General features: G+C 39.2%; 1 protein-coding gene across 1 annotated transcript in view; it reads left to right on the top strand.

Annotated features, from left to right (window-relative positions):
• The window catches only part of IMPG2 (interphotoreceptor matrix proteoglycan 2), a 44639-nt gene extending 31387 nt beyond the window's left edge, over positions 1–13252 (top strand). Inside the window, exons 10-18 of the mRNA XM_026035884.1 lie at positions 1–83; positions 3477–3801; positions 4391–6132; positions 7046–7265; positions 8529–8739; positions 10461–10649; positions 10817–11015; positions 11652–11731; positions 12591–13252. Coding sequence (XP_025891669.1) covers positions 1–83; positions 3477–3801; positions 4391–6132; positions 7046–7265; positions 8529–8739; positions 10461–10649; positions 10817–11015; positions 11652–11731; positions 12591–12603 — 3062 coding nt within the window. The 3' untranslated portion in view covers positions 12604–13252. The remainder of the gene's footprint in view (positions 84–3476; positions 3802–4390; positions 6133–7045; positions 7266–8528; positions 8740–10460; positions 10650–10816; positions 11016–11651; positions 11732–12590) is intronic.
• The last annotated feature ends 9313 nt before the right edge of the window (positions 13253–22565 follow it).

The following is a 22565-nucleotide window of genomic DNA, read 5'->3' as shown; positions in this document are numbered from 1 at the left end:
TGAAAGAAATCATACAGCCTGCAGCAGAAGACCCAACCTGGATCACTGAGCATCCTGTTGTGCAGGAACACTCAGAGTTTGACGTGAGTATGGCTTGGAGCAGTGGTCTTTTRGTTTGTCATATGTCCATTGAACACATGTGATCAGCTGCATTCAGCAAGATGGAATTACCCAGAGGATCTCTAYCATGCAGAATGAGTAGTCATGAAGGCACGTTATAGAACGGAGTAAAAGGTTTCTGGTTAGATCTATTGATAATTTGTCTATCTGTTGCACAACAGTTTTCCATGATCATTTTATCTCACATGACAGTATTGTTTTTCTCCTAATGTTTATGTCATAAATGACTCTAAAGAGAGATGATTCTCCCCACAATATCACACTTCTGTTTGGAAACAAAGAAATAGATGTAGGCAGTTAATTTGACTGTTAGAAGAGATGAGAGAAAAGGGTGGGCTTCATACGCTCCCTTTCTTACCGTATTGTTTTTACTGAAAATTCTTAGTTCCCTTTTAAAATGATATTCATCCCCTTAGTGTCAGCAGAGGAAACACGAAAATATATGAGCCGTTTTTTGTTTCTTTGGTCTGTGTTTCTTTCTTTTCTTTCTTTTTTTTTTATTCTTTTGTGTGTGTGTGGTTTGGTTTGGTTTGGTTTTATTTTATAAATTATCTCCTCATCTGATTTCTCTTTGTCCCGGATCACTCCAAAGCTGAAGTTCCCTTTGGGTAGGAGACTTGGTACCGCTGAACATGCCTGTGCAGTGCAGTGGAGCTGTAAGCAGCGATGCCAAGGCAGGTGCTGCTGAGCCAGTGACGCTGAGATGGAGTTTATTAGTTCTGCTGGCAGCCAGAGTCTGTRCAAGGCAGAGCACCATCTGGGCTTAAGGGGTTATCCAGCAGATTTCTGCACAGCACTGTTGTGTAACACGAGTGTGTGCCTTCCAAGAAGAAATGGATCAGTCCATATACAAAGCCCACGCCCAGCTATGTTTGATGGACATATGTTGGGAACACAGATACCAAATATCAGACCGGTTACTAAAAACCTTATCCATTCAAGCAAAATTCTCAACAACTCCACAGAATTAAAGACTCTTGTTCTRACAGTCCCTTGATGTTCATGGCTGTATCCACAGATGTCTTAACCAGTGGTGTCTAAAATGTAAATTCATATGACTTTGCCATAAATGGGTAAAACATGATATGGATAAGCATGAATTTGAGCTAGGCTTCAGCTAGGTCTTTCTATTACTAGAGCTATATAACTAGATTCTAATTTTGCATACAATTATTTTAATAAGACGAAGGATTCCATCACCTTTGCATTCTTTTTGTGGATACTTTAGCAGATATGCAGGCAAAAAGATTTTATAGATGAGGGAGTTTTGCCATGATAGTTGATCTTAAATGAGTTTCAGGGATTAGTTTGTAGAAATATGACTGGAATTTCCTTATTTCAAATCATAAAATGTGAATAATATTATGTCATTTACGTCTTCAATGAAAATATCYGATTTTGTAAAAAGTAAAGATATTGAGTATATCCAAAAAGCAGCTATGTACAACCTATGATGCACAGATAGTTGGAGAAATGTTTTTAAATACATTTAAGAAAATTATAAACTATTTAGAGACAAAGAATAGACAACTGAACTTCTTAATCATTGATTATTAGCACAGACACATTATCTCTTCTTTATGGTTCAAGTAGATACKGTTTAGGAACTCTCTTATAATTCCAGAGGTTGGGTTTGTATTATTTTATAGGGTCAAGGCATAATATGGCAGTGACTTCACAGTGTAATCCCTAGGGGATGGTATCAACTAAACATTACTTCTTGTCTTTGAATTTCACAGTTTTTTTTAATTAAAAAAAAATCAGTTCTAGCATTTGAAATCCGTACTTTTTTTTTCTGAGGACAGCAGAAATCTCTAGAGCCAGTAGAACGTATTGGATTATTGAATGCAATGTCTTTATGGCAGCAGCAAATGGAAAATTAGGGAGTTTGTAGGATTTTCTTTGCAGTCATCTGTCATATTTGTAAACCTTTCAAAAGACATTAGCATAAACCATACTTGCCAATATGATATCAAACTTGTTAATACAATATATTGCAATGTAACAAGAATCTTTGAATAATATTAGTTGTCATAGGAACATCTATCCACGTTAAAATAAATGATGAAGTGCAATTCCTGGCAACTAAATGCTCACACAAAATACTGTACTGAGAGGCTATTGCTGTTAGTCCTTATTCATTTTTTATGGAATTTATATGTGAAGTTTCTTTCTAATCTTACGCAATAACTTTTTTCACAGGTTTACTTATAGTGGTCAGTTTTGCCAAAAAAGATAATTGCTGAAGCACATGTGTTTATATTATATATATATTTTTCAACCAATCATTACCATATAAAAGCTATAATGAAAGAAGGCTGTGGTGGAATAATGACTGTCTATAAACACATGATCAATATAGGTGGACAGATAATTGATTTAAAAATATATTGATAGGTTTGTTTCAACATTGTTCAAATGCAGCTTGAGTGTAGTGGAAAATGTGTTTCACCCACATATTTCAGGCAAAAATAGAATTTCAAATTGGAAAATGTTTAAACTTGTTCTGATTATTCATGCTAGTAGAGCCAAACAGCTAGTTTAGATAGGAATAGTGAGCCATAGGAGTGTTTATATCTGTATTTAGTTTTGAGATCTAGTAAATATTTTTGGAACTTCTGCTCACTTAAATTTACTGGTCACCATCAACAGTTGGTTAGTTTTTAGTGAAGTGGTTCTTAAGTTATTTGACAGCTTTTCACATTTCATTTTTTTTTTGTCCTTACCAGGTTATTGCACAGCACAGGCATTTGGGCACGTGTCTGTGCAAAGCACTGCATCTCCTGAGTTTTAACTAGTTAGCTTGCTTTTGAAATCTAAGTCAAATAACTTAATCTCTTCATTGATTTTTTTAAATTTTATTTTTACCAAGATGTATATTTCAGAGATACTGTGAAAAGATTAATATTAAGACATATGCAGTGTACTAAGTATTCCAATTGTATTCTAATTGTAGATAAAACAATGATTAGCGTATATAATAGAAAGTAACTGAAGTGCAAGTTGGAGAGGAATTTAAAAACAAATTATTTTTTCCCAGTTCAAGCAATTCAGATTCATTATGCACATTCTTCATTTTTCATCAGTATTGCTCATAGTTTTTAGCAGACATAGGCGAGCTTGAAGTGCAGGTTGCCAGGACATATATATTACATTTACACTGTGTATTAGTAGCAAAGACTACTAATCCTCCCAGTTTGACGTGTCTTGCTACTACGTGTTATATGCTCACAAAGATGATAGTATCCAATTTTGCTGCTATTCTACCCGAAGTTTAACACTCTTACGCGTTCATTCACCCCACTGCGGCTGTCCAGTACTTCTCCTGTCACAGAAGTTGTGCTTTTATGTTTCAGGATAACACCTTTGTGGCTGAATGGCCTTCGGCAGATGAATCAACTGCCAGCAACACCTTGCCCTTCGACTTCACCAAACCAGATCCCAGTCTAGGTAGCGAGCAGTCCAACGACAACGAAATCCGGCCAAAACCTGAAAATCTGGACTCCGAGGCCAGTCTGCCACCCGAAGCTCCGCTCTCCTCAGAGGCTGACATYACTTACTTACCTGATGGGCTGGGTTTAGAGGAAGGGAACCAGACTCCTCTTTTGGTCACCCCGTCGGTATTAGGGCACGATTCTGCAGATTCTCTGGAATGGCTCTCAGTCCCGGATCCTTTAGATGGTAAGTTAATGCCATTGGCTAAAGCTTAATTCTGGATGCTAGTGTTTTCTACTACTCACCAAAGGCATAATGCATGAAAGGTATAATTCACCAAAATTATGATTTAGGTCTAAAAAACTGACAAATTATTTTTAGGTCTGTTTTTATGTTTCCTGTGCRCCGTGCACTCAAGATGATGATGATGATAAAATGCTTGTAACAGCTAATAATGTCTGTTTATCCCCTGAGGGAATTGTACATATGAAACACTTGTTCAATTGCACAGAAATATTTTAATATAGGGCATGTCTGAGTGAGGCCATGCAGAGATAACTGATCTCTAAAGTAGACTAATTAGCCTAACGATGTGCCACACATCTATTGCTGTACTGTGTATTCTGCAGTCTTAGACCACTAAATATCAGAATCAAATTCGGAGAGATCACGAGAGGTTCTGAATATAGTATAAAATGGGCAGTATATGTCATGGGAAATATGTTGAATATAGATCTGTGTGTGTGTGTATGCATGATTTTTTTCGTTTCTTTGTTTGCTTTCTTGTTTGTTGGTTTATTTTCTCCCTAAAAACTAATTGAAAACTGATTTTTAGGATTTGAAGATACCGGACTATCTGAAGACTTTCTTCTGCCTTCAAGTGTCCCTTCTCATGTTGTGCCAAAGAAACCTTCATCCACAGATGATGATGTAGTTCCTCTGCTATCTGCACCAACAATGGCCTCTTCGTCGGTCACACAGACTGATACAAAAGGAATAGCATCTGCCGAGAAGGAAGAAACACCTAAGGGTAGCGYTGCAGAGAGTGATAATGSAGACGCTGTGTCATACGAGTCTGCGACAGAAGTTTCTTTTCCCTTAGAAGCTGACACTGTGGAAGGTGAAACTGATGTATACCTTGGAGATGGAGATAGAATTATAAATGATGATGGGTCTGGTTCAGCTTTTGATGGTTCAGGAAAAGAAATGGAATCAAATACTTGGCCATGGGGAACAGCAACACTGGAACCAGTTTTCTACCCTGGACCTGATAGGTGGCTTGATGATGACAATGAGTCCCTGTTAGTCAGCACTGAGGATATTCCTGAAGGTCTGATCTTAGATTATATTCTTAACTCTAGAAAGAAATTAGATGATGATCCTTCTGCAGATGAGAATGAAGGTGGTATGACTGATACCAATGTAAAGGAAGACTTCCTGGATGAGTCTGAAGTATTTGTTTTTCCAGAGACTTCAACTCAACCTGTACCTCTGTTACAGACAGAAGTGCCATCCTCAATGGAATCATCTACACACATCGGAATACATGATTCTTCTTTTATTAAACCATCTTTTGTTTTGGAGCCTTCAGTGGATTATTCCTCTCTAGGCGTGCCAGCTGGAGAGGCCCCTGTCTCACCTCAGGATACAGATATGTCTGTAGAAGAAAATCTTGTATCTACAGAGACTGTCAGTGTGGAACAACCTGAAGAGTTCAATGTGGGTCAGAACATTGTTTCTGAAGCAGTTGAACACCAAAATGAGGACAGAGCAGTTTTGGAAGAATTAGCCACAGCAGGGCAGTTGGATGTAGCTGGAGCTGTTACAATAGGCCACTTGGACACAAGCTCTTCAGGAGCTATTGTGACTGTAGATGCTTTCACAGTATATGCTGATACTTCTACAAAAGAGGAGCAAATCTTGACAGATCAGGAGGCTACTGGATTATCGATGAAACCAGATGACATCTGGCCTACTGACGGAGCGCCGGAGAAAACACTAGATTACGAAGTGCAAACAGCAATGCCAACTCTGCTTCAGGCTTCAACTGTTGTTCCTTCTGTAATAGATCAGACCGCTGTTTTGGAGGACTTCACTGGACATGGTAATACAGACCATGACGTGCATGTTTCTGATAGTATCAGCACTGTTATGAATTCATTTGCAACAGAGAGAGTAACAACAGATACTTATGAGCTTTCATCCCGTTTCCCTCCTATGGGATCTACAGTATCATCTTCTATGGCTACCTCATCAACTCTGGAAGATGAAATGACAACAGTTTTGGATATTTCAGTAGAGCTGGATCRTGCGAGCACTATCTACTCCTCTCCTAAGCTGAATAAGGAGGGAAGGGGCATGACTGAGAGTCACGTGGAGCTAACGACAAGTGTACAGTCCACAGAAATGGCCAGCGTGGCTTGGCCCACTCATGAAGACCACAATAGTACTCCTGTCCCATCGCGAGCTCTAGTGGTGTTCTTCAGTCTTCGGGTTACCAACATGATGTTTTCAGAGGACTTGTTTAATAAAAATTCTCCTGAATATAAAGCACTAGAGCAACGATTTTTGGAACTGGTAAGAATTAATTCTGTGATCAACATAGGAGGTGTTACCTAAGTGTTACTAGGTGGACAGTAATAGCTAATAAATAGGTTGTCTACTCTGTTCTACAAGGCTAACTCATATTGGTGCTACAGCAGTAGTAGTAGTAGTAGTTATTATTGTTATTGTTCTTCCATGATAAAATACTGTCAGGAAATAGTTTTAATTCAGTTAGTTGCCTCTCAAAATCTGAGGAAATTTTTATCTTAACTTTTCAGCCATATGAGCCAGATGTTCAATGGGTGTCAGAAGATGTAGCATAGCTGAAGTCACTGGGACATTCCCTCCATTTGCTTCCTGAGTGCTCTTAGGTTATTCTGTGGGTAGAGAAGTGAGTGAACTGGAATGGTGGGGAGCCACCTTTCTGTATACATTCAGCCTATCGTAACTAAGGTGTGGTTTAGRGAATTAAACTATCCATAAACTAGCTGATGTCCTAAATAGCCACTGGCTAGTAAGGTCACATAAAAGTAATATTACACCAATTCCCAAATTTTAACCCAGAAATCCCCATTTCCTGGTTGCAAGGAGTGTTTTACTTTGGAAGAGGGAGGCAGCAAAGGAGAGGGAGGGAAGGGGGTCATGGTTCAAGGTAATGCTCTGTGAGATGAGGAGTACGCCTGGTGCTTAGATCACCATATATATCCTGTAAACTACATTTTTGAATCATAGATCGGGAAAATGACTGTAAATTGATCTACTCTAAGAACTGTGTGCTGTGCTCGTGGCAAGCTGCCACTATGGGCCTCAGCTGCATAGAGTTTTGATACTCTTGCTGTGGGATTTGAATAAAATTATATGGACTCCTTCAACTTTTGATGCAAAAACAGGCTGGAGTAGACAATTCAAAGATTCAGCCTATCTGTTGTTGTTCCCTGTGTTGCAGTTGGTCCCCTACCTTCAGTCAAATCTCACAGGCTTCCAGAATCTGGAAATCCTGAACTTCAGAAATGGCAGCATTGTAGTGAACAGCCGGATGAAGTTTGCCAAACCTGTGCCTCGGAAYGTCACCAATGCCGTGTACATGATCCTGGAAGACTTCTGCAACACAGCGTATCATACCATGAACCTGGCCATCGATAAGTACTCCCTGGATGTGGAATCGGGTAYGGAGCTATAGAAGTGCAGTTGTCTAAGCAAGGGTTGTGGGAGCAACTTCTGCTTGAAGAATTTATAATCTCAGCATCTCAGAGAGTGCCCACCGCTTTTCAGAGGCTGGAGAAAGCCTCTTAGAAAGACAGTCCTTCAGAGAGTTAGCAAACAAAAAAAATCCCTAGGGAGTAAATGAATGAATCCAGACTAAGTTATATGGGACCCCCCTATAGAAACCCAGACCACAACTAACTCATGTAGCTCTCTGTAATGCCACTCTACTTTCACTTTGGAGTGAGAAGGAAGTTTGGTCAGCAAATAGAGTGGTGCCCATTTTGCTTTTGCATCTAAATACATACAAAACATGCTTAATATTGATGCAAGTTTGAACTTTTTCCATGCAATCCTTCCTCCAGGAGGCAGTCGGCACAGCTGCAAGGTAACCAGGTTAACTGCACAGGTGACAGCTGTTAAATTGTTTGTGAGTTCAGAACTTGAAAGCAGTAAAAAGCTATATGCTCTTTTAACTCATTCCTCTGACATCRGGTGAAAGTTCTGGGTTTCTTTCCCTCGTAAGTCAGCCAGCAGTTTACCGTATAGGTAACTCAAAAACATTTCCTGTTATAGTGTTAGAGGAATCACAGAATCACAGAATATTCAAGGTTGGAAGGGACCTCTAGAGATCATCTAGTCCAACCTTCCTGCTCAAGCAGGCACACCTACARCATGTGGCACAGGGYGGCATCCAGGYGGGTTTTGAAGACCTCCAGAGAAGGAGACTCCACAACCCCCTGGGCAGCCTGGTCCACTGCTCTGTCACCCTAAYAGTAAAGAAGTTSCTCCTCACTTGGAGATGGAACCTCCTGTGCTCCAGCTTRTGGCCATTACCCCTTGTCCTATCRCTGGCCACCAGTGAAAACAGCCTGTCSCCTTGCTCCCTGCATTCTCCCTTCATGAACTTATACATGTTAAAAAAAAATAACTGCTGACTCTGACAAAAGAGGCTCGCATGTTCCAGAGAGAAAATGTTCTATACTTTTGTGTGTGTGTGTGTGTGTGTGTGTCTTGCTGGGTGGTCTTGGCTGTACCACTTACACTCATTTTACAGACGCAGAGATGAGCGCTTCAGATCCCTGTGCAGAACGAATGGCACATGCTGGATTTTGCTGAATATTGTAACTAAGAGATTATTAGAGATGCTGCTCCCCAAGGCTAGAGAGTGGAAGTGCTTTGCTCCCATTAAGGTTACTGGTATTTTCTGTCTTGTCTGTTCTTAGGCGACCAGGCAGATCCTTGCAAATTCCAGGCCTGTAATGAGTTCTCCGAGTGCTTAGTAAACCGCTGGAGCGGGGAAGCAGAGTGTGTCTGCTATCCTGGCTACCTCAGCATTGACGGGCTGCCCTGCAACAGCGTTTGTGATCTGCAGCCCAACTTCTGTCTGAACGACGGCAAATGTGACATAAGCCCTGGGCAAGGGGCTATATGTAGGTAGGTCTTCCTCTATATCAAGTATTAAAGTACTGAAGTATTAGAACTACTTATAGTCTCCTTTGCTGTATCCCCTAGCAAGTTCTGCAAAATAATGTGTAAGAGGAGAGATGTCAATGACTAACACCCACCTAATGCTGCTGACTGGAGGTCCCGGTGTTAATTTTCTTGTGTAAAGCTCACAAATTAGGTAGTAGCAAGTTTCTTTAATAAAGTGGAAATAGGAAGGAAAGGTTAGGAAAGAAAGATAACTAGTAGAAGTGGTAGCAGTGGAACATACTTGGATGCTGAAATCACTTCAAGGRTCTTTGAGGAAAGAATTTATCTCCAGAAATTTTCTCAAGTACTATAATGCTATGTAATGTGATAAAACATCTATGAGTCTACTCTATCACACACAAAAAATCTGTTTTTAAAGGCATAATAAGGGATGAAATATTAAAAAAGTGATATTTTTAAAGAAAAACTAGTAAAATTATTGGTCCCAATAAAAATCAGGTATGGTGCATAAAGATCAAGAGGCAGCTGTTTCAATTTTTAGCTTTTTAAAGCTACAAATGCATTTGAAATGAATGTCTATGTTTTGCAGATARTATCAAAATATATAGCTAAATATATGTTCATTATGGTAGTACTCTTTAATTCTTTCTTTTTTTTTCTTTTATTTCCTTCTCAATATTTAAAAACAAAGTATACATATCAACAAAGTTAGGAAGAATTATTGCAAAAAAAGTATGGCGCTACTAAAAGTTATTTATGTTACATCAGATGATTTTTTGTTGAAAGGTTTGCCTACAATTTTGTTTTTTCAGGCCAGTCTTAAGCTGATTTTAAAGCTATGTAAAATCAATACTATTACATCTGTAAGATTTCACCATAATTGTCTAATAGTGTTTATGAGAAACAGGTGAACATGCTCCAGGCAGTATTTATGAAAAAGCTTTATGAAAAATTTTAAAAATTAGTTAGTGCTTTAGCAAAAGTATCTGAGATAGTTTCTTAAGAGACGTAATTTACTATTGTTTCTTATTAATAAGGTTCATACTTGTGGTCATTACAGTTCCTCAGTTTTTTATAGTAAAAAGCCCAAAGCACATAAATAAGTTCCAGATTAATTGTGTTTATAGTTAGCATCAACATTATGAACTCCCATGCTCAATATCAAAAACAGATTAAAAAAAAAAAAAGCTATTTTTGGGAAAAGTTGTAATGATACAATTTTGGACATCCCTTTTACTTCTAATAATGTATTCTATACATTTATTTAACTGTCCTTTATGGAGCTTGCTAAACTCTAAAAATATTCTGTTCTTCTAACACGTCTTCATTTGCATTTATATCACAGTATCTTTATAGGCAGAATACAGTTTTGTTTGATATATCTTGTGGAAGGATGAATCAAGGCATTGCACCTTTTAACTCAATCTACACAGCTTCTATCACAAGATTTGTTACTATAGCTAAACAGCAAAAGCCACAAGTGTTCACCATCATAAATTATTATTCATGTACCCTTCTACCAACAATCACTCAACTCAATAATGTTAAAGAGGCTGCTCATAATGAAGAAGAGAAAGAAAAAGTTGGTCCTTGAAAATGCAGAGGTATTTATTGAGGTAACTTAACTAAGGGCAGGTCATAACAGGAAGTTAAGCAAGCTCACATTAACCAAAGTGGCAATTTTTGCTGGTGTTTTATTTCCTAGTGTGCTTTTGTTGCAGGTGTCGTGTGGGAGAGAACTGGTGGTACCGAGGGGAGCACTGTGAAGAGTACGTGTCGGAGCCGCTTGTCGTGGGCATTGCAATCGCCTCCGTGGCAGGATTCCTGCTGGTGGCCTCTGCTGTGATCTTCTTTCTGGCCAGGACCCTTCGAGACCAGTACACGAAGAGTGACACCGAGGACTCGCTGGGGTAAAAAGCCACCTCTAATATTTTAAAGCATGTCTGCTAGGGGTACAATTCTATCCCCAGCTGCCAAGCAATAGGAGTTACACACCTCTAAGTGCCAGGCTTCCTTAATCCACGTGCTGCAGCCACAGGCTGCAGGGAAACTCATTGTGTGTTTATTGCTCCCCCAGGCAGGGTGACAGCCTCTCATCCATTGAGAATGCAGTTAAGTACAACCCCATGTATGAAAGCGATACCACTGGCTACAGCCACTACTATCGGAGATACCCCCAGCTGACGTCCTACAGTTCCACCAGTGCAGAGACCTCTGCTGAGTACAGCAGTGAAGAGATAAGGCACATCTATGAAAACAGTGAGCTTACTAAGGAGGTAAACRATTTTGGTCTTGTAATGACATGCAAAATATCAAATAACAATTGACTTGTTCTGAAATTACTATCCTAGAGGTAGGCTTGATCATCTTCCCTTCAGCCTGCAYGCGAGGCAAGCTGCAACTCTGTCTGCAAATATTTCAGAGGAGAGAGAAAGGTTTCTTTTACCTGCCCCCTTTTATTGTTAGATTTTTGAAAGTTCAGATCTTTTTATAGCCTGCAAGTTAATCACACTGTTCTCCTTCCCTGTTGCAAACACAGTACCCATGGCTGAAGAGAAGGGGCTTATATTTAGGAAGTAATGCTAAAGCTTTGAACAATTCCTAGAGGTGTGAATCCAGCCTATAACTGGAGTTGTGGACAAAGTATCTATTAGAGATGAATGGTTCTGCTAAATCCTGTTGAAATGTTATACTCTCCAAATGCTGGTTATGATTTTACAGTGAAGTAGTACTAGACTCCAGGGCTTCATTTTAAAAAAAGGGTAAATACATATCTTGAATATCGAATTGACCCATTTCAAGGTCTTCTCCTTGAAATAGCAAAGCACAAAACTCCTTTTATTTTTTTTTTCAATTAACAGTAATATTCTAATTTCTGTTATCTCATATRCCTCCTATTTCCTGTATTTTAGGAAATTCAAGACAGAATTCGAATTATAGAATTATATGCTAAAGATCGTCAGTTTGCAGAGTTTGTTAGGCAGCATCAAATGTGAGTAAAATATCTTGTTTGGATCATTCTCTTTGGGTCTTCTCATGTGGCTTTTGCTACATTACTGTACTGTGTGAAGGGTCTTGAACAACTAGGACATGTAGAGGTAAAGATTTCCACATTTCGGAAGACATTCATACCTTTTAAAGTAGTTAAAATAACTGGCATCAAATTAGATGCCCACAAAAGAAGTGAAAAGGAATCCTCAAGTTGCTCGGTATCAGAAATCAAAAGAACTGAAATCAATTTATGTCCTTAAGGCATAAATAGAACCCTTTTATCTCCTTTGGGATAGTTAGTGGTGCTTGTTGAATTTAAAATACARTTTTTAAAAGCATTTTGGTCTATTTCGAGTTCTCAGCATGCTAAAAGTAAGTCACTAGCACAGTTGTCTGGGGTTGTGGGCACAGCCTTGTAATTAAAACCTTACATTCCTGAATAACTTACCAAGCTGAGCTGTGAGCTTTGATGAAAGTTAACCATGAAGGGGCTATAGAAGAATTAAGTGTTTGCATTACACATTCCTATGAGCTGTTCTTAGTGCAGCAAGCGGAAAGTTAGAAGATAGCTCTGTTGGTTTGAAAGATACTGCAGTGTAYAATTCTTTGGAAGCAGACTAAAAATTGCTGCAGTAGCAAATCTCATGGTCTAASATCAGCAAATATATATATATTTTTCTTTTAATTGAAAATAACTACAGCTTGCATTTTTCAGTGTCAGTTGTTTTTCTTTATCTTGAAAAGTATCAGATTCTAGGTTTTCCACAGCTGGAAAGCAGTAAGGGCTGCCTAATATAAGCCTTGAATCCAAACTGTGAAAGAGACTAACTTAATCATTGCTTTTCTGTTTTTCATTTCAGGAAGCTGCTTTAAAAGAGAAAAAAAAAAAAAAAAAAAAGAAATCAGTAGAAAACATGTGGGAGATAAAGACTACCTTGTTGCCATAGCAATGGGCTCAGATGTAACTGCAAAGTCTTAACATTGCATGGATGGATACAGATGTTTTCTCAATGAATGGCTAAAATGTATGAATGTCTGTTTATTTTGATTGCCTCTGACTTTTCTGCGTAAAGAGACATTCCTAAGAGCTGATCAGAGTGGCAGAGGTTATGRAAGTTCATTTTTCTTTAAATCTGAAATGGACAGTCAGAGTTTGTATACCAAGGCAARAAATCTCCTCAGGAAAGGAGAAGATATATGAACACACTGGAAATAAAACACACATTTAAAACCTCTGCCTGGCATTCTTCCTCTCACTGGAGGCTACTGTAATGGTTTCACAAGTATAAAGTTCTAGTTGAAATAAATATCTGTAGTTCTAATTGAAAGAAGTATTTGTTCTKCCCATGAATACTTTGTAGGCTTATAGCTATTCTGCTAGAATAGTATTTGTATTATTTTAAAGCATTCCTATCATAAACATAACCTCAGTGGAAAAAATYCCTTGCACAGCTGCCTGATTTACTTTATGTCGCTTGACATTAGCAAAGCAGAAGGCTTAGCTCGCCGAAATGCTCTCCCCAACACCAAGCAGCACCTCTGACTTTGGGCGGCCTCATTCCCCACCTTAGCAAGGTGGGGCAGAACTTCTGCAATGTGGGGTTTTTACARCCAAGGCGGTTGTTGGCTCTCCAGCTCTTCCTGGCAGACAGATAACCTGGGACACAAAAGGGGCTTCTTCTGGAAAATTTAGGTGACTAACATTTTTTGTATATTGACAATGTGTTGGGTTTTTATAAGTTAATATAGGTTAAACGTTTCTTGTGCACTTCTCTGTTTTTCATAATGGAATTAACTATTGAAGTAAAAGGTGTATAGTTTATTGATGAAATACTAGAGCAGCATTTGCACCTGTCTTTTYAAAAATGTACATGTCGCTTATTTCATGTTCAATTCCGCCAATGAATATCTGAATTTTCTTTACTGAACTGGGCCATACCTCTTTTTCAAAATCAGGCAATGGTATTTAAGTGCATGAATACTTGGTAGATGGCAGCAGCTTTTAATGAGGAAGGAAAAAATACGACTTACATGCCAGTGTAGAATTCTTCACACAGGAGCCTGAAGCATTTAAAAAAACCCAAATTGATACAGAGTCCTCCTGAGGTTCAAAATCTGCGTTTTGTTTCGAAGTCATGAAGAGAGTGGGGACTGCATGTTAAGGTTTGTTCGAGCTTTGGCTGGTCACCAAATCTCTCTGTTTAAGGCATTAACACTGCTGCTAAATTTAGAGTGCTAACAATCTCACATTGCCTCTACTAGCAACTAAGACTTTTTTTTTTTTTTTAAATCTTTGCAAATATAATAGTCAGCGGTTCTTGGCCTGCATGTGTCAACGGCCACCTGATACTTTTTAAATTTAAGTGATAGTAAGAGCTACCTACTGTCCATAGGCTGCCGATCTAAACAGGTTCTGGAGGACCTTGCGTAGCATCCACTTGCCTAGAGGGGCAGGGAATGGGGATCAGAGGCATCTGTCAAGCAAATGCTTATATGAACCATTGTAAACAAGCCCAAATATCACAAGGCTGTGGAAAGTAGTCATAATTAATATCTGCTTAGTATCATCGTGACCAGATGTTGCGAGACAACAAGATGTTGTGTGGTGACACAAGGACTCTGACAGTGGCCCAGGTCCTCAGAGCACCGCATGGGCTTCCTCTTCTTGCAGCAAGAGTGTTGGTGCACCAAGGCCTTGTGATCACCATAACTACGCTCTAAAAATTGTTCAAGACTTGTTTCAGTGCAGCTTGGCTGGCTGTGTTGCTTCTGCTAAGATATGGTGCATTTTTGATGTGGTTTGCGGGGAGGAAGGCTATCCCCTTACATGCATTTTCTTCCCATTGACATCTTGCTCCATTTACAGAATGAAAAAAGCTTAATTACACTAGGAAATTCACACACTTGAATGCTGTTAATGTTTGGTGGAGAATTTAGAACTGTATCAGCCCTTTGTTTGATATAAATCAAAACAGTTTGTGTCAGCTGGGATCTTGCATTTCTGAAATGTATACTAGAGTTTGCTGTGCACAAGCCTAGGAGAGTCTTGGTCGTGATGAGTACGATATATTTCAGTGTATATACAGTGAACTTTTTCTTTGTGTGTATGTGTGTGTGGTGGTGGGGAATACACATGAATATGATGGCATCTTATTTTCACTGTAATAAAAAAAATTCCAAAAAGAAAATATCCTTTTTTTGATAAACTTAATGTAAAGACTATGAGTTTGAAAGTGAGAGAATATCTATCAGTCATAATGATTTGCCAGTGTAGAGTTTTCTTTTGAAACAGAGTTGGTTAAGATGTTAAGTGCCAAATATACTTCACGATGACTAACAAGGTAATATTCTGAAAACTCATGCTAGAAAGTAGTAATTGTATTGCTGCTAATCAAAGAACCAAAACATGTTATTACTTAGGGAAACTTGAATTCTTAAAAAGACAAGCAAACAAAAAACGCTTCAAACATCTCTACCTAAACTATTCAAAGAYGCATCTTGCCATATGTCAAGGAGGACTTAATGAGTTTGTGAGGTTTATTTGTTACTCTCCCATTCAAAGGCAGAAGAAGATCCAAGGTTCRTAATTAAAAATAATAATAAAATGTCAGCACTATATACAAATCTACCAACACTTGTTTATTAGTTACAGAACATCATTTTTCACTTGCTAAAATAAATAAGTCTGGGTGTGAATGATAGGTTAATTTAAGAACAGGTACAAAGCCATTTTTGTTCACTTCAAATTGACAGGATCATCAATTTCTGTTATTCGCCCTCAAGAGTTTGAAGCAGAGAGGTGAAAATCAAGCCCTGGACAGGAACAGGATGTTTGATCTGACAACGTATTTGGACCAGAGTGCCACAGGGTAGAGATTTGGCTAACTGACAGAAAGGGAAATGGGTCTATTTTAGGGTGCTGAAGAGCCTCTCTTCTACATCTCAAGGCAGCCTGTCCCATTGCAARACAGCCACTCTTTCACAGCCTTGCCTAGCAAAAAGGTATTCTATTATTCCATATCTTTTAGATATTCTCTTAAAAGTCTAAGCTAGGCCAGAYTTCAGCTATTGCTATGTACCAGTTTAGTCCTGTTCGTAGTAKTAGCAGATTTCTTCTGGTCCTCAGGGGCAGAAGAAATTGCTCTTCATTTCCATCCTCTCCARAACTGGGTATAGTACAGTACATTAAGAACTAATGTCGATTGATAAAAAGGAAAAATAAGCATACAAACACAAAAACCCAAAACAACACATGGAAGTTCAAGAATTCTGCTGGTCAGACCTGCTGCAATTGCTRTGTAGTATGAGAGGCAGTGAAGGAGTGTAAAATGACTCTGTGTCTTCCCGCGTGCTGAATTTCAGGGTAGGTCAGTTTGCTCAGGCTCCACAGGASAGAAGGACACTGTTACCTTCTATTAACTATCAAAGCAAAGTTCACCTATAGCAGCTTATCTGGCACACTAGCATAGACACAGGCTGACTTCATAGATAATAGGACAACCGATGGGCACTACTGTTATTTAAATATTAATAAACTCATGGCACTTCCTGTTTACTTGAAAAGTACTGAAACACCAGCAGCATTTCTRTCTCATCTTTCCACTGCTTGATTCGATTTGAGCCTTACATCCTGCGTATGAGAAGGGCTGCAGGTCAGAATCTGTTCATTTGTTTGCTTTGCCTTCTCAGTTCAAAAAGAGAAAAAATCCCAAGGGAACTTTTGKGTGAGGAAAGGAATATTTTCATCTCTCAGTCCCTTTTTTGTTTGTTTGTTTACGTTGTTAATTCTACTGACAGCTCATCTAAGGACTCTACTTAAATATCAACATATCAGAGTTGGAATCAACTGTGCTAAATCTTGATCTCCCTAGGCCTCATTTATACAGCTAAAAAAAAAAACCAAACCCATACCTCCAACCTCTCTTGAAATGCAGGCAGCTGAAACTTTACCCAAAAATTGCAAATTAAACACAAATCAAACTTAGTGTTAACTGGAGTTGCTATTGCATCTACACAGCTGATGACCAGATGGGGAAACTATGTCTTTTTGGAAAGGCTGATGTAGTTTGAACAGAAAAGCAAGCAGTAACATTAATGCATACAGCCATATATCACATCTTTTCAGCAAGAATGTGGGCACGTGGCTGAGTGAAAGGGGGAGGGAAGGGGCAGATCCTCTGCAGTGAACATACAAGGAATTCCAAGAGTGTCCGACCTCCATCCACGCAGGGGAGACAACTGCAAGCAAACTCCCTTGAGTTTTCTGTGCCCAAAGAGGATTGTACAGGGATTAAGTGACCTCTCATCCTGGAGAGGGAGGGAATCTGAGCACTTTTAGCAGCAGCCCAAGGCTTGGGTTTGCAAGCCTGACCTATGGGTCACACGCTGACTGCAGCGCTGCTTGCGTCTCCAGTTACCTGCTCAGGTAGGGAGTAGCTGCTGTTTTCTTCCTTCTCTGCTGTTGCGAAGAGGGAGATTCTTTGACTACCATCTGCTTTCTACAGTTCTTCTATAAACCAGAGACTGCTGTACCGCAACTTGCCTCTCTTTTTTTTTTTTTTTTTTTACTTTTTGTCTAAAGATTTGGACAAAAGCTTCCTAAAACCACATTTCAAAGCCTTGCTTTCCATCTGCTCCCCTTAGGCATGGATCCAAATCCCTAAGAGCCTGTGCAGGAATGTAGTGTGCCTCTAAARGGCGCATGTACCACCAGGCCTCCCTTTGCCCTTTCCCCCACCACACCAGTGTTTTTAACACCAGCTACTGCTCACCTGCTCTAAACACATTCAATCAACCAGCCCACCTCACACTGAAGTATCCTATCAGAGTTTGCAGTGCTTGGAGCATCATATACTGCCTRTAACACGTATTTTGCATTACACATACAGCTCCTAATGGGACATGACGTGCCTAGCGCCATACACACTAGGCTTGACACTGTATATCAAGCTAACCAAAAGCAGAACTGGTCAACAGACTGTTTAGAGCACCCTGACATTTAGTGTTTCATGACTGTCATTCCAAACAGCACATGACTCCATTGACTTTTTAAAATGGGAAAGCACAGAATGTTTTTTTGCGCTTACCTGACAAGAAAAAAGAAGGCGATTGAAGCTGGTATTGAGGCTGTCAGAGGAGAGAACGAGTCCCCAGTTTACAGGTTCCATAAATCCATGGAAAGTGGAAAAAGTAGGATGAGGAGCTATGCAGTAAATTGACAGTTCATTCCTTCTGCCTTTTTCTATGTAAGAGGAGAAGCACCCTACTATTGCTAGGGTTTGACATATATTATAGTGAATAGACTGGTCCTAGCTAAGCATCCTCAGTATTGATTTAAGGATGGGAGTAGGTAAATTCAAAGATGAAATTCAAAGATTCTTCAACCCCATTCACGTGAATTAATTTTTTAAAAATAGTTCCAGCTAAGCTTCTTACGGTACATCATCAAAATAGTCGTGCACCTTCCCTGCTCTGCTGTGGGAAATGAAAAGTTCGGATCTTGCCAAGATCAATCAGCATATACAAGGCATATTATCGGACTGGGAAGCCAAAAGTAGGTGCACTGATCTGCCTGCTCTATTTCCTTATACATAGAGCATGGTAGAACAGGAGTTAAAAATCTATCCTCTGGAATAAGCTACAGTCAACCCTTTCTATCAGGGTGGGGAGTGCAGAAAGGGAGGTGGAGTAGGGAGCACTACTGTCCAGCTCCTTACTGGTGCCAAAATTTATSATTTGAAATCTACCTTTCCACAAGTTATCCATCAAGATCTAAAGAAAAAGAAAATGCATTTTTTTCCTCATAACATATTTAACATAGCACATTCTTTAGCAAACATTTCTCTTTGCATTATACATTATCCGTAATAGCTGCTACAACATTCAGCTCCCTGGACGTACACCCTCACATACCACCATCACAAAGTCTTTGTTTGTAGTAGCTTTCAGATATTCCTCTAACTCCTTTACTCAAAGGCTGAGAAAAAAGAACATCTTCCCATCCATCCAGACATGTATTTATTTTCTATTTTTCTATTTTTTTGCAGTAAAGTACTACAAGACTTTTTTTCTATTTTTTTTTTAATGAAAATATAGCAGTGAATCTAGGGTACAGGATTGTTTTCTTGACATTTTCAATAACAACCTCAGATGCTGCATATGCAAAGCACTTCCTATATCCATTCCATCTCAAAGGTAAGGCTAATAATCTGCACTTCTGTACTTGTGGATATGGGGCAGAGATATGGTACTTTCTCCACTTCTTACGGCTTGAAGAGTGACCAGAAAGCCACACCTGGAGTCTCACTCCACATCCCAAGAAGCAAGAAGAKATATTTCACCCTGCTGTAGCAAAGTTTTTGGTCATCTTTGAGTAACTAGATTTCATTTGCAGCTGCATTCAAAATACTCTGTGGTCATATGTGGTTCTTCTTAGCATGAGCAAGCAGGCCAACAGCAACCAGAGCCTGCCAAACAATTGTCAGCTCAATAAAATTACTGTATTATACACTTATTATACAMAAGCTGCCAACATATTAATAACAACAGGGAAAACTATCAGGTTAGTTTGGATTCAGGACAATGGTCTGCAGATAAAGGTAAAAATAAAGGTAACACAGATTGAAGTTCGGTGTGGGCTCACTGGACTTCTAAGCAAAGCTCTTTTACAAGGACTATGAGAATAGAGCCAGGTTGCTTACAGTATTGAGCTAGTCGTGTTTCAACCTAGCTCAACTGTCTCTGCACTATCTAGCTGCCTGTGGGGTGGACAGGTCTTGAATTAAACAGTACATGGAGYTCTCATGTGCATGGCAAAGCTGGCAGTAGGCCTATAGCAGGAGACCACTTAGGTCAACACGAGCGACAGCAGGGAGACAGCAGCTATAGAACTGAGTTCTTCTAGTGTCCCTTGAGCAGACAAAGCCATAAAGACAAACTCAGCACTAAAGATACGTAAGTGGCTTGTTAAATTGTCTTCTTATTTCAGGAGATTGAAGAAAACCCTCCTTATACACCTACTATAGAGACTATTTCCAACACTGACCACCCTGTGTAGGACACTGGCTGCTGGTGCAGTTTTTGCTTCTAATGCATGCCAGAATAAATGCAGTGTTCTCCTCAAAGCGTCACATAATGGCACTTACTTTTTTCTCATTTTTGAATTATTGTTTAAACCATGCTAGAGCCTTTATGCTTAAACCTCTTAATAAAGAATCTGAAATACGATACTGGTGCTCTTGCCAAACATCTGATGCAGGGCGTTTCCAAAGAAGAAAAGCTTTTGGTTTTGTTTGCTTGTTTGTTTTTCCAAATATACTGCATTTACTGATAGGCTCTTAAAACAGAAACCACAGAAACCATTCTGTAGAAAACGAAACTGTTCAACCAACCAACCTAAATCCAAGCTCTAGTACTTGCACCTTTCAGTGCAGTATTTTTACTAAGGCAGAAACTGTTTTACTGATCCTGCAGTCATCCTAAATATTCTTGCTTGCTGTGGTTACACTAAACATACTCCACTGGTGTTCTTTAGGTATGGTATTGAAGTCAGAGTGCTTTCCACCACAAACCAGYCCCCTTCACACTCCTGCCATTCTGAAGAAAATCTAGCCAGTGAAAGTCTGCTCATGTCCCACAGCTCCATTGTTGACCACGGGCCAGAAACAGTCTCAGGATCTTGGAAGGTCGAGGCACATTCCTGCAATGATGACCTGGCTAGAATCTCCCTCCCTAAACTGCCACCCAACCATCCCAACAGTTGTCAGGGTCCAGTCTTCAGTTTCTCCTYTGCATTATAAATACACCCTACCTCTAGAATCTCAGAATAGTCCAGTCTCAGTCTGGTAGACACATGATGACCAGCATTTACATTAAACCAGTTTATTTCATAGTAATAATAAGATAATTCAGAATTCAAAACACATTATCAGTCCTCAAATCATCATACTTATCTGTAGTTTGCATCTTCACTGACAGTGCCAATGGCAGTTCATATCCCCTGGAGACTGCAATGAGATCACTAACTCATCTCACATAAACTGTCAACCTCCTATCCAAAGGCAATTAATTTTTTATTTGGCACAAAATCTCAAGTACAACCACATAAAAGTGAACCCCAAACCAAACACTTTAAATTACATTTCATATGGATGTTGTCCACATAAATAAGCACAGAAGTTAATGAATCAGAGTTGTCAGCACTAAAAGGTGTTGACAATTATTTTAGGAACGATGGATGCTTTGGGGATTACCAGGACCATATGGTACCTTTCACCTCCAAGTTACTGGTACAAATCCAGCTAAAGCAACATGGATAAAAGCCTCTACCATCTGTTGTCTTACCAGTTTGTGGAAAATACACAGGTGTTTGTGTCACACACAAGAAAACCTACCATCAAGACTGGAAATGTTGGTGGTTCGCTCTCAGCAGAGGGATCAGGGACTGGACACTCTTCTCTCCCCCAGCAGAATGTATCCACTTACTGCAGGAGTGAGGGCATATGAGCACAATGTACTACTACTACCCACTATCAGGAGCTAAAATAAGCTCTACCACATTTCCAGCCATGGTCTCTTTCAGGGAACAGGCAGATTTATGGTTTGCAACCTGAAAGCTTGTCTGCCTTCACCCTCTGCCACTTGCTACTGAAGCAATACGTTTAATAGGTGTTATTCTTTCCCTGCCAACTTTATCTTCCTAGTACTCTTGGACTACCACTACTATGRCAGTTTTCCTGTAAAACATGTCAAAATCAGCAGCCTTCCTTTCCGCCTTGAAAAGGAAGTCTGAACTAATCAGCATCCATACCACAGTGAGTTCACAATGAATATGAACCTGACTTTTTATTCAAGGGCCTATTGCAAGACTGAGCAACATGTTTTGCTTGTAGACTTGCTCTCCCATGCTCCAGTTCCTCCCTGTTACTTAAAAACTGGATTTTTTTTTTTTTTTTTTTTTTTTTTTTTTTTTTTTTTTTTTTTNTGAGACCTGCAAGCAGTTATTACTACTTTTAAGCTTAATAGCAACAGACACATAAATATGCTCTGGAGTTTCCTCTTCTCAATTCATGTCAAATTCACCTTCTGATCATTTAACACACCTTATCATCTCTCTGATGCTGGCCTACAGGAGCTTTTTCTGAATTCATAGTGTTAATATGTATTAAATACGTATGTTTAATATGTTTAATACGTATGTTTAATACGTTAAAACATATTAAACATAATAWGTTTGTTTTCTTTAGAATTGTGGATTTTTTATCATGGAGCAGGTAGTGCTTTTTGGTCAAGGCTGAATGCAGTAACAATCCTGTTGCATGATTGGGAGGTCGTATCACATCAGATAAATCTCTTAAATTCCAGAAAAATCYGCACCTGTTGTTCTGTAGCCCTTTTAAATGGAAAATGAGACAAAACAAACTCGCTAAGTATTCTCATTTCTTTACCCCACTCATGCTTTGAACAATACAGATCAAAGGCATGRCAATACAGGGCAGAGATTTTCTATTATCCCTCCCCTTTGAATGTTTGATTAACACAGATCAAATGAGACAAACCTAGAAATAACCATGAGAGATTTTTTTCTAAACCAGAGCTCTGCCAGAAGCATCATTCTATAGATTGTGTTTCTTCTTGTCAAACACCAGCCATGCTAGCTCCCAGGACTAAACAGCTTTGTTTGCTAAGGTCTCTGTGCGCTGTCTGGTCTGGGCTCTCCAAGGGAAAGTTTTTCAGATATTTTCACATACTAGATATTTTTCCAGCTGCCTTTAAGCTCTTATCCAACTTTTCCAAATACATACATACTAAAATAAAGCATGTGTGACTACTAAGTG

This window comes from Nothoprocta perdicaria, unplaced genomic scaffold, assembly GCF_003342845.1.
Source record: "Nothoprocta perdicaria isolate Ctin4 unplaced genomic scaffold, notPer1 scaffold_169, whole genome shotgun sequence".
NCBI lineage: Eukaryota > Metazoa > Chordata > Aves > Tinamiformes > Tinamidae > Nothoprocta > Nothoprocta perdicaria.
Note: the sequence above shows the minus strand (reverse complement) of the source record. Positions and strands in the feature narration are given on the sequence as shown.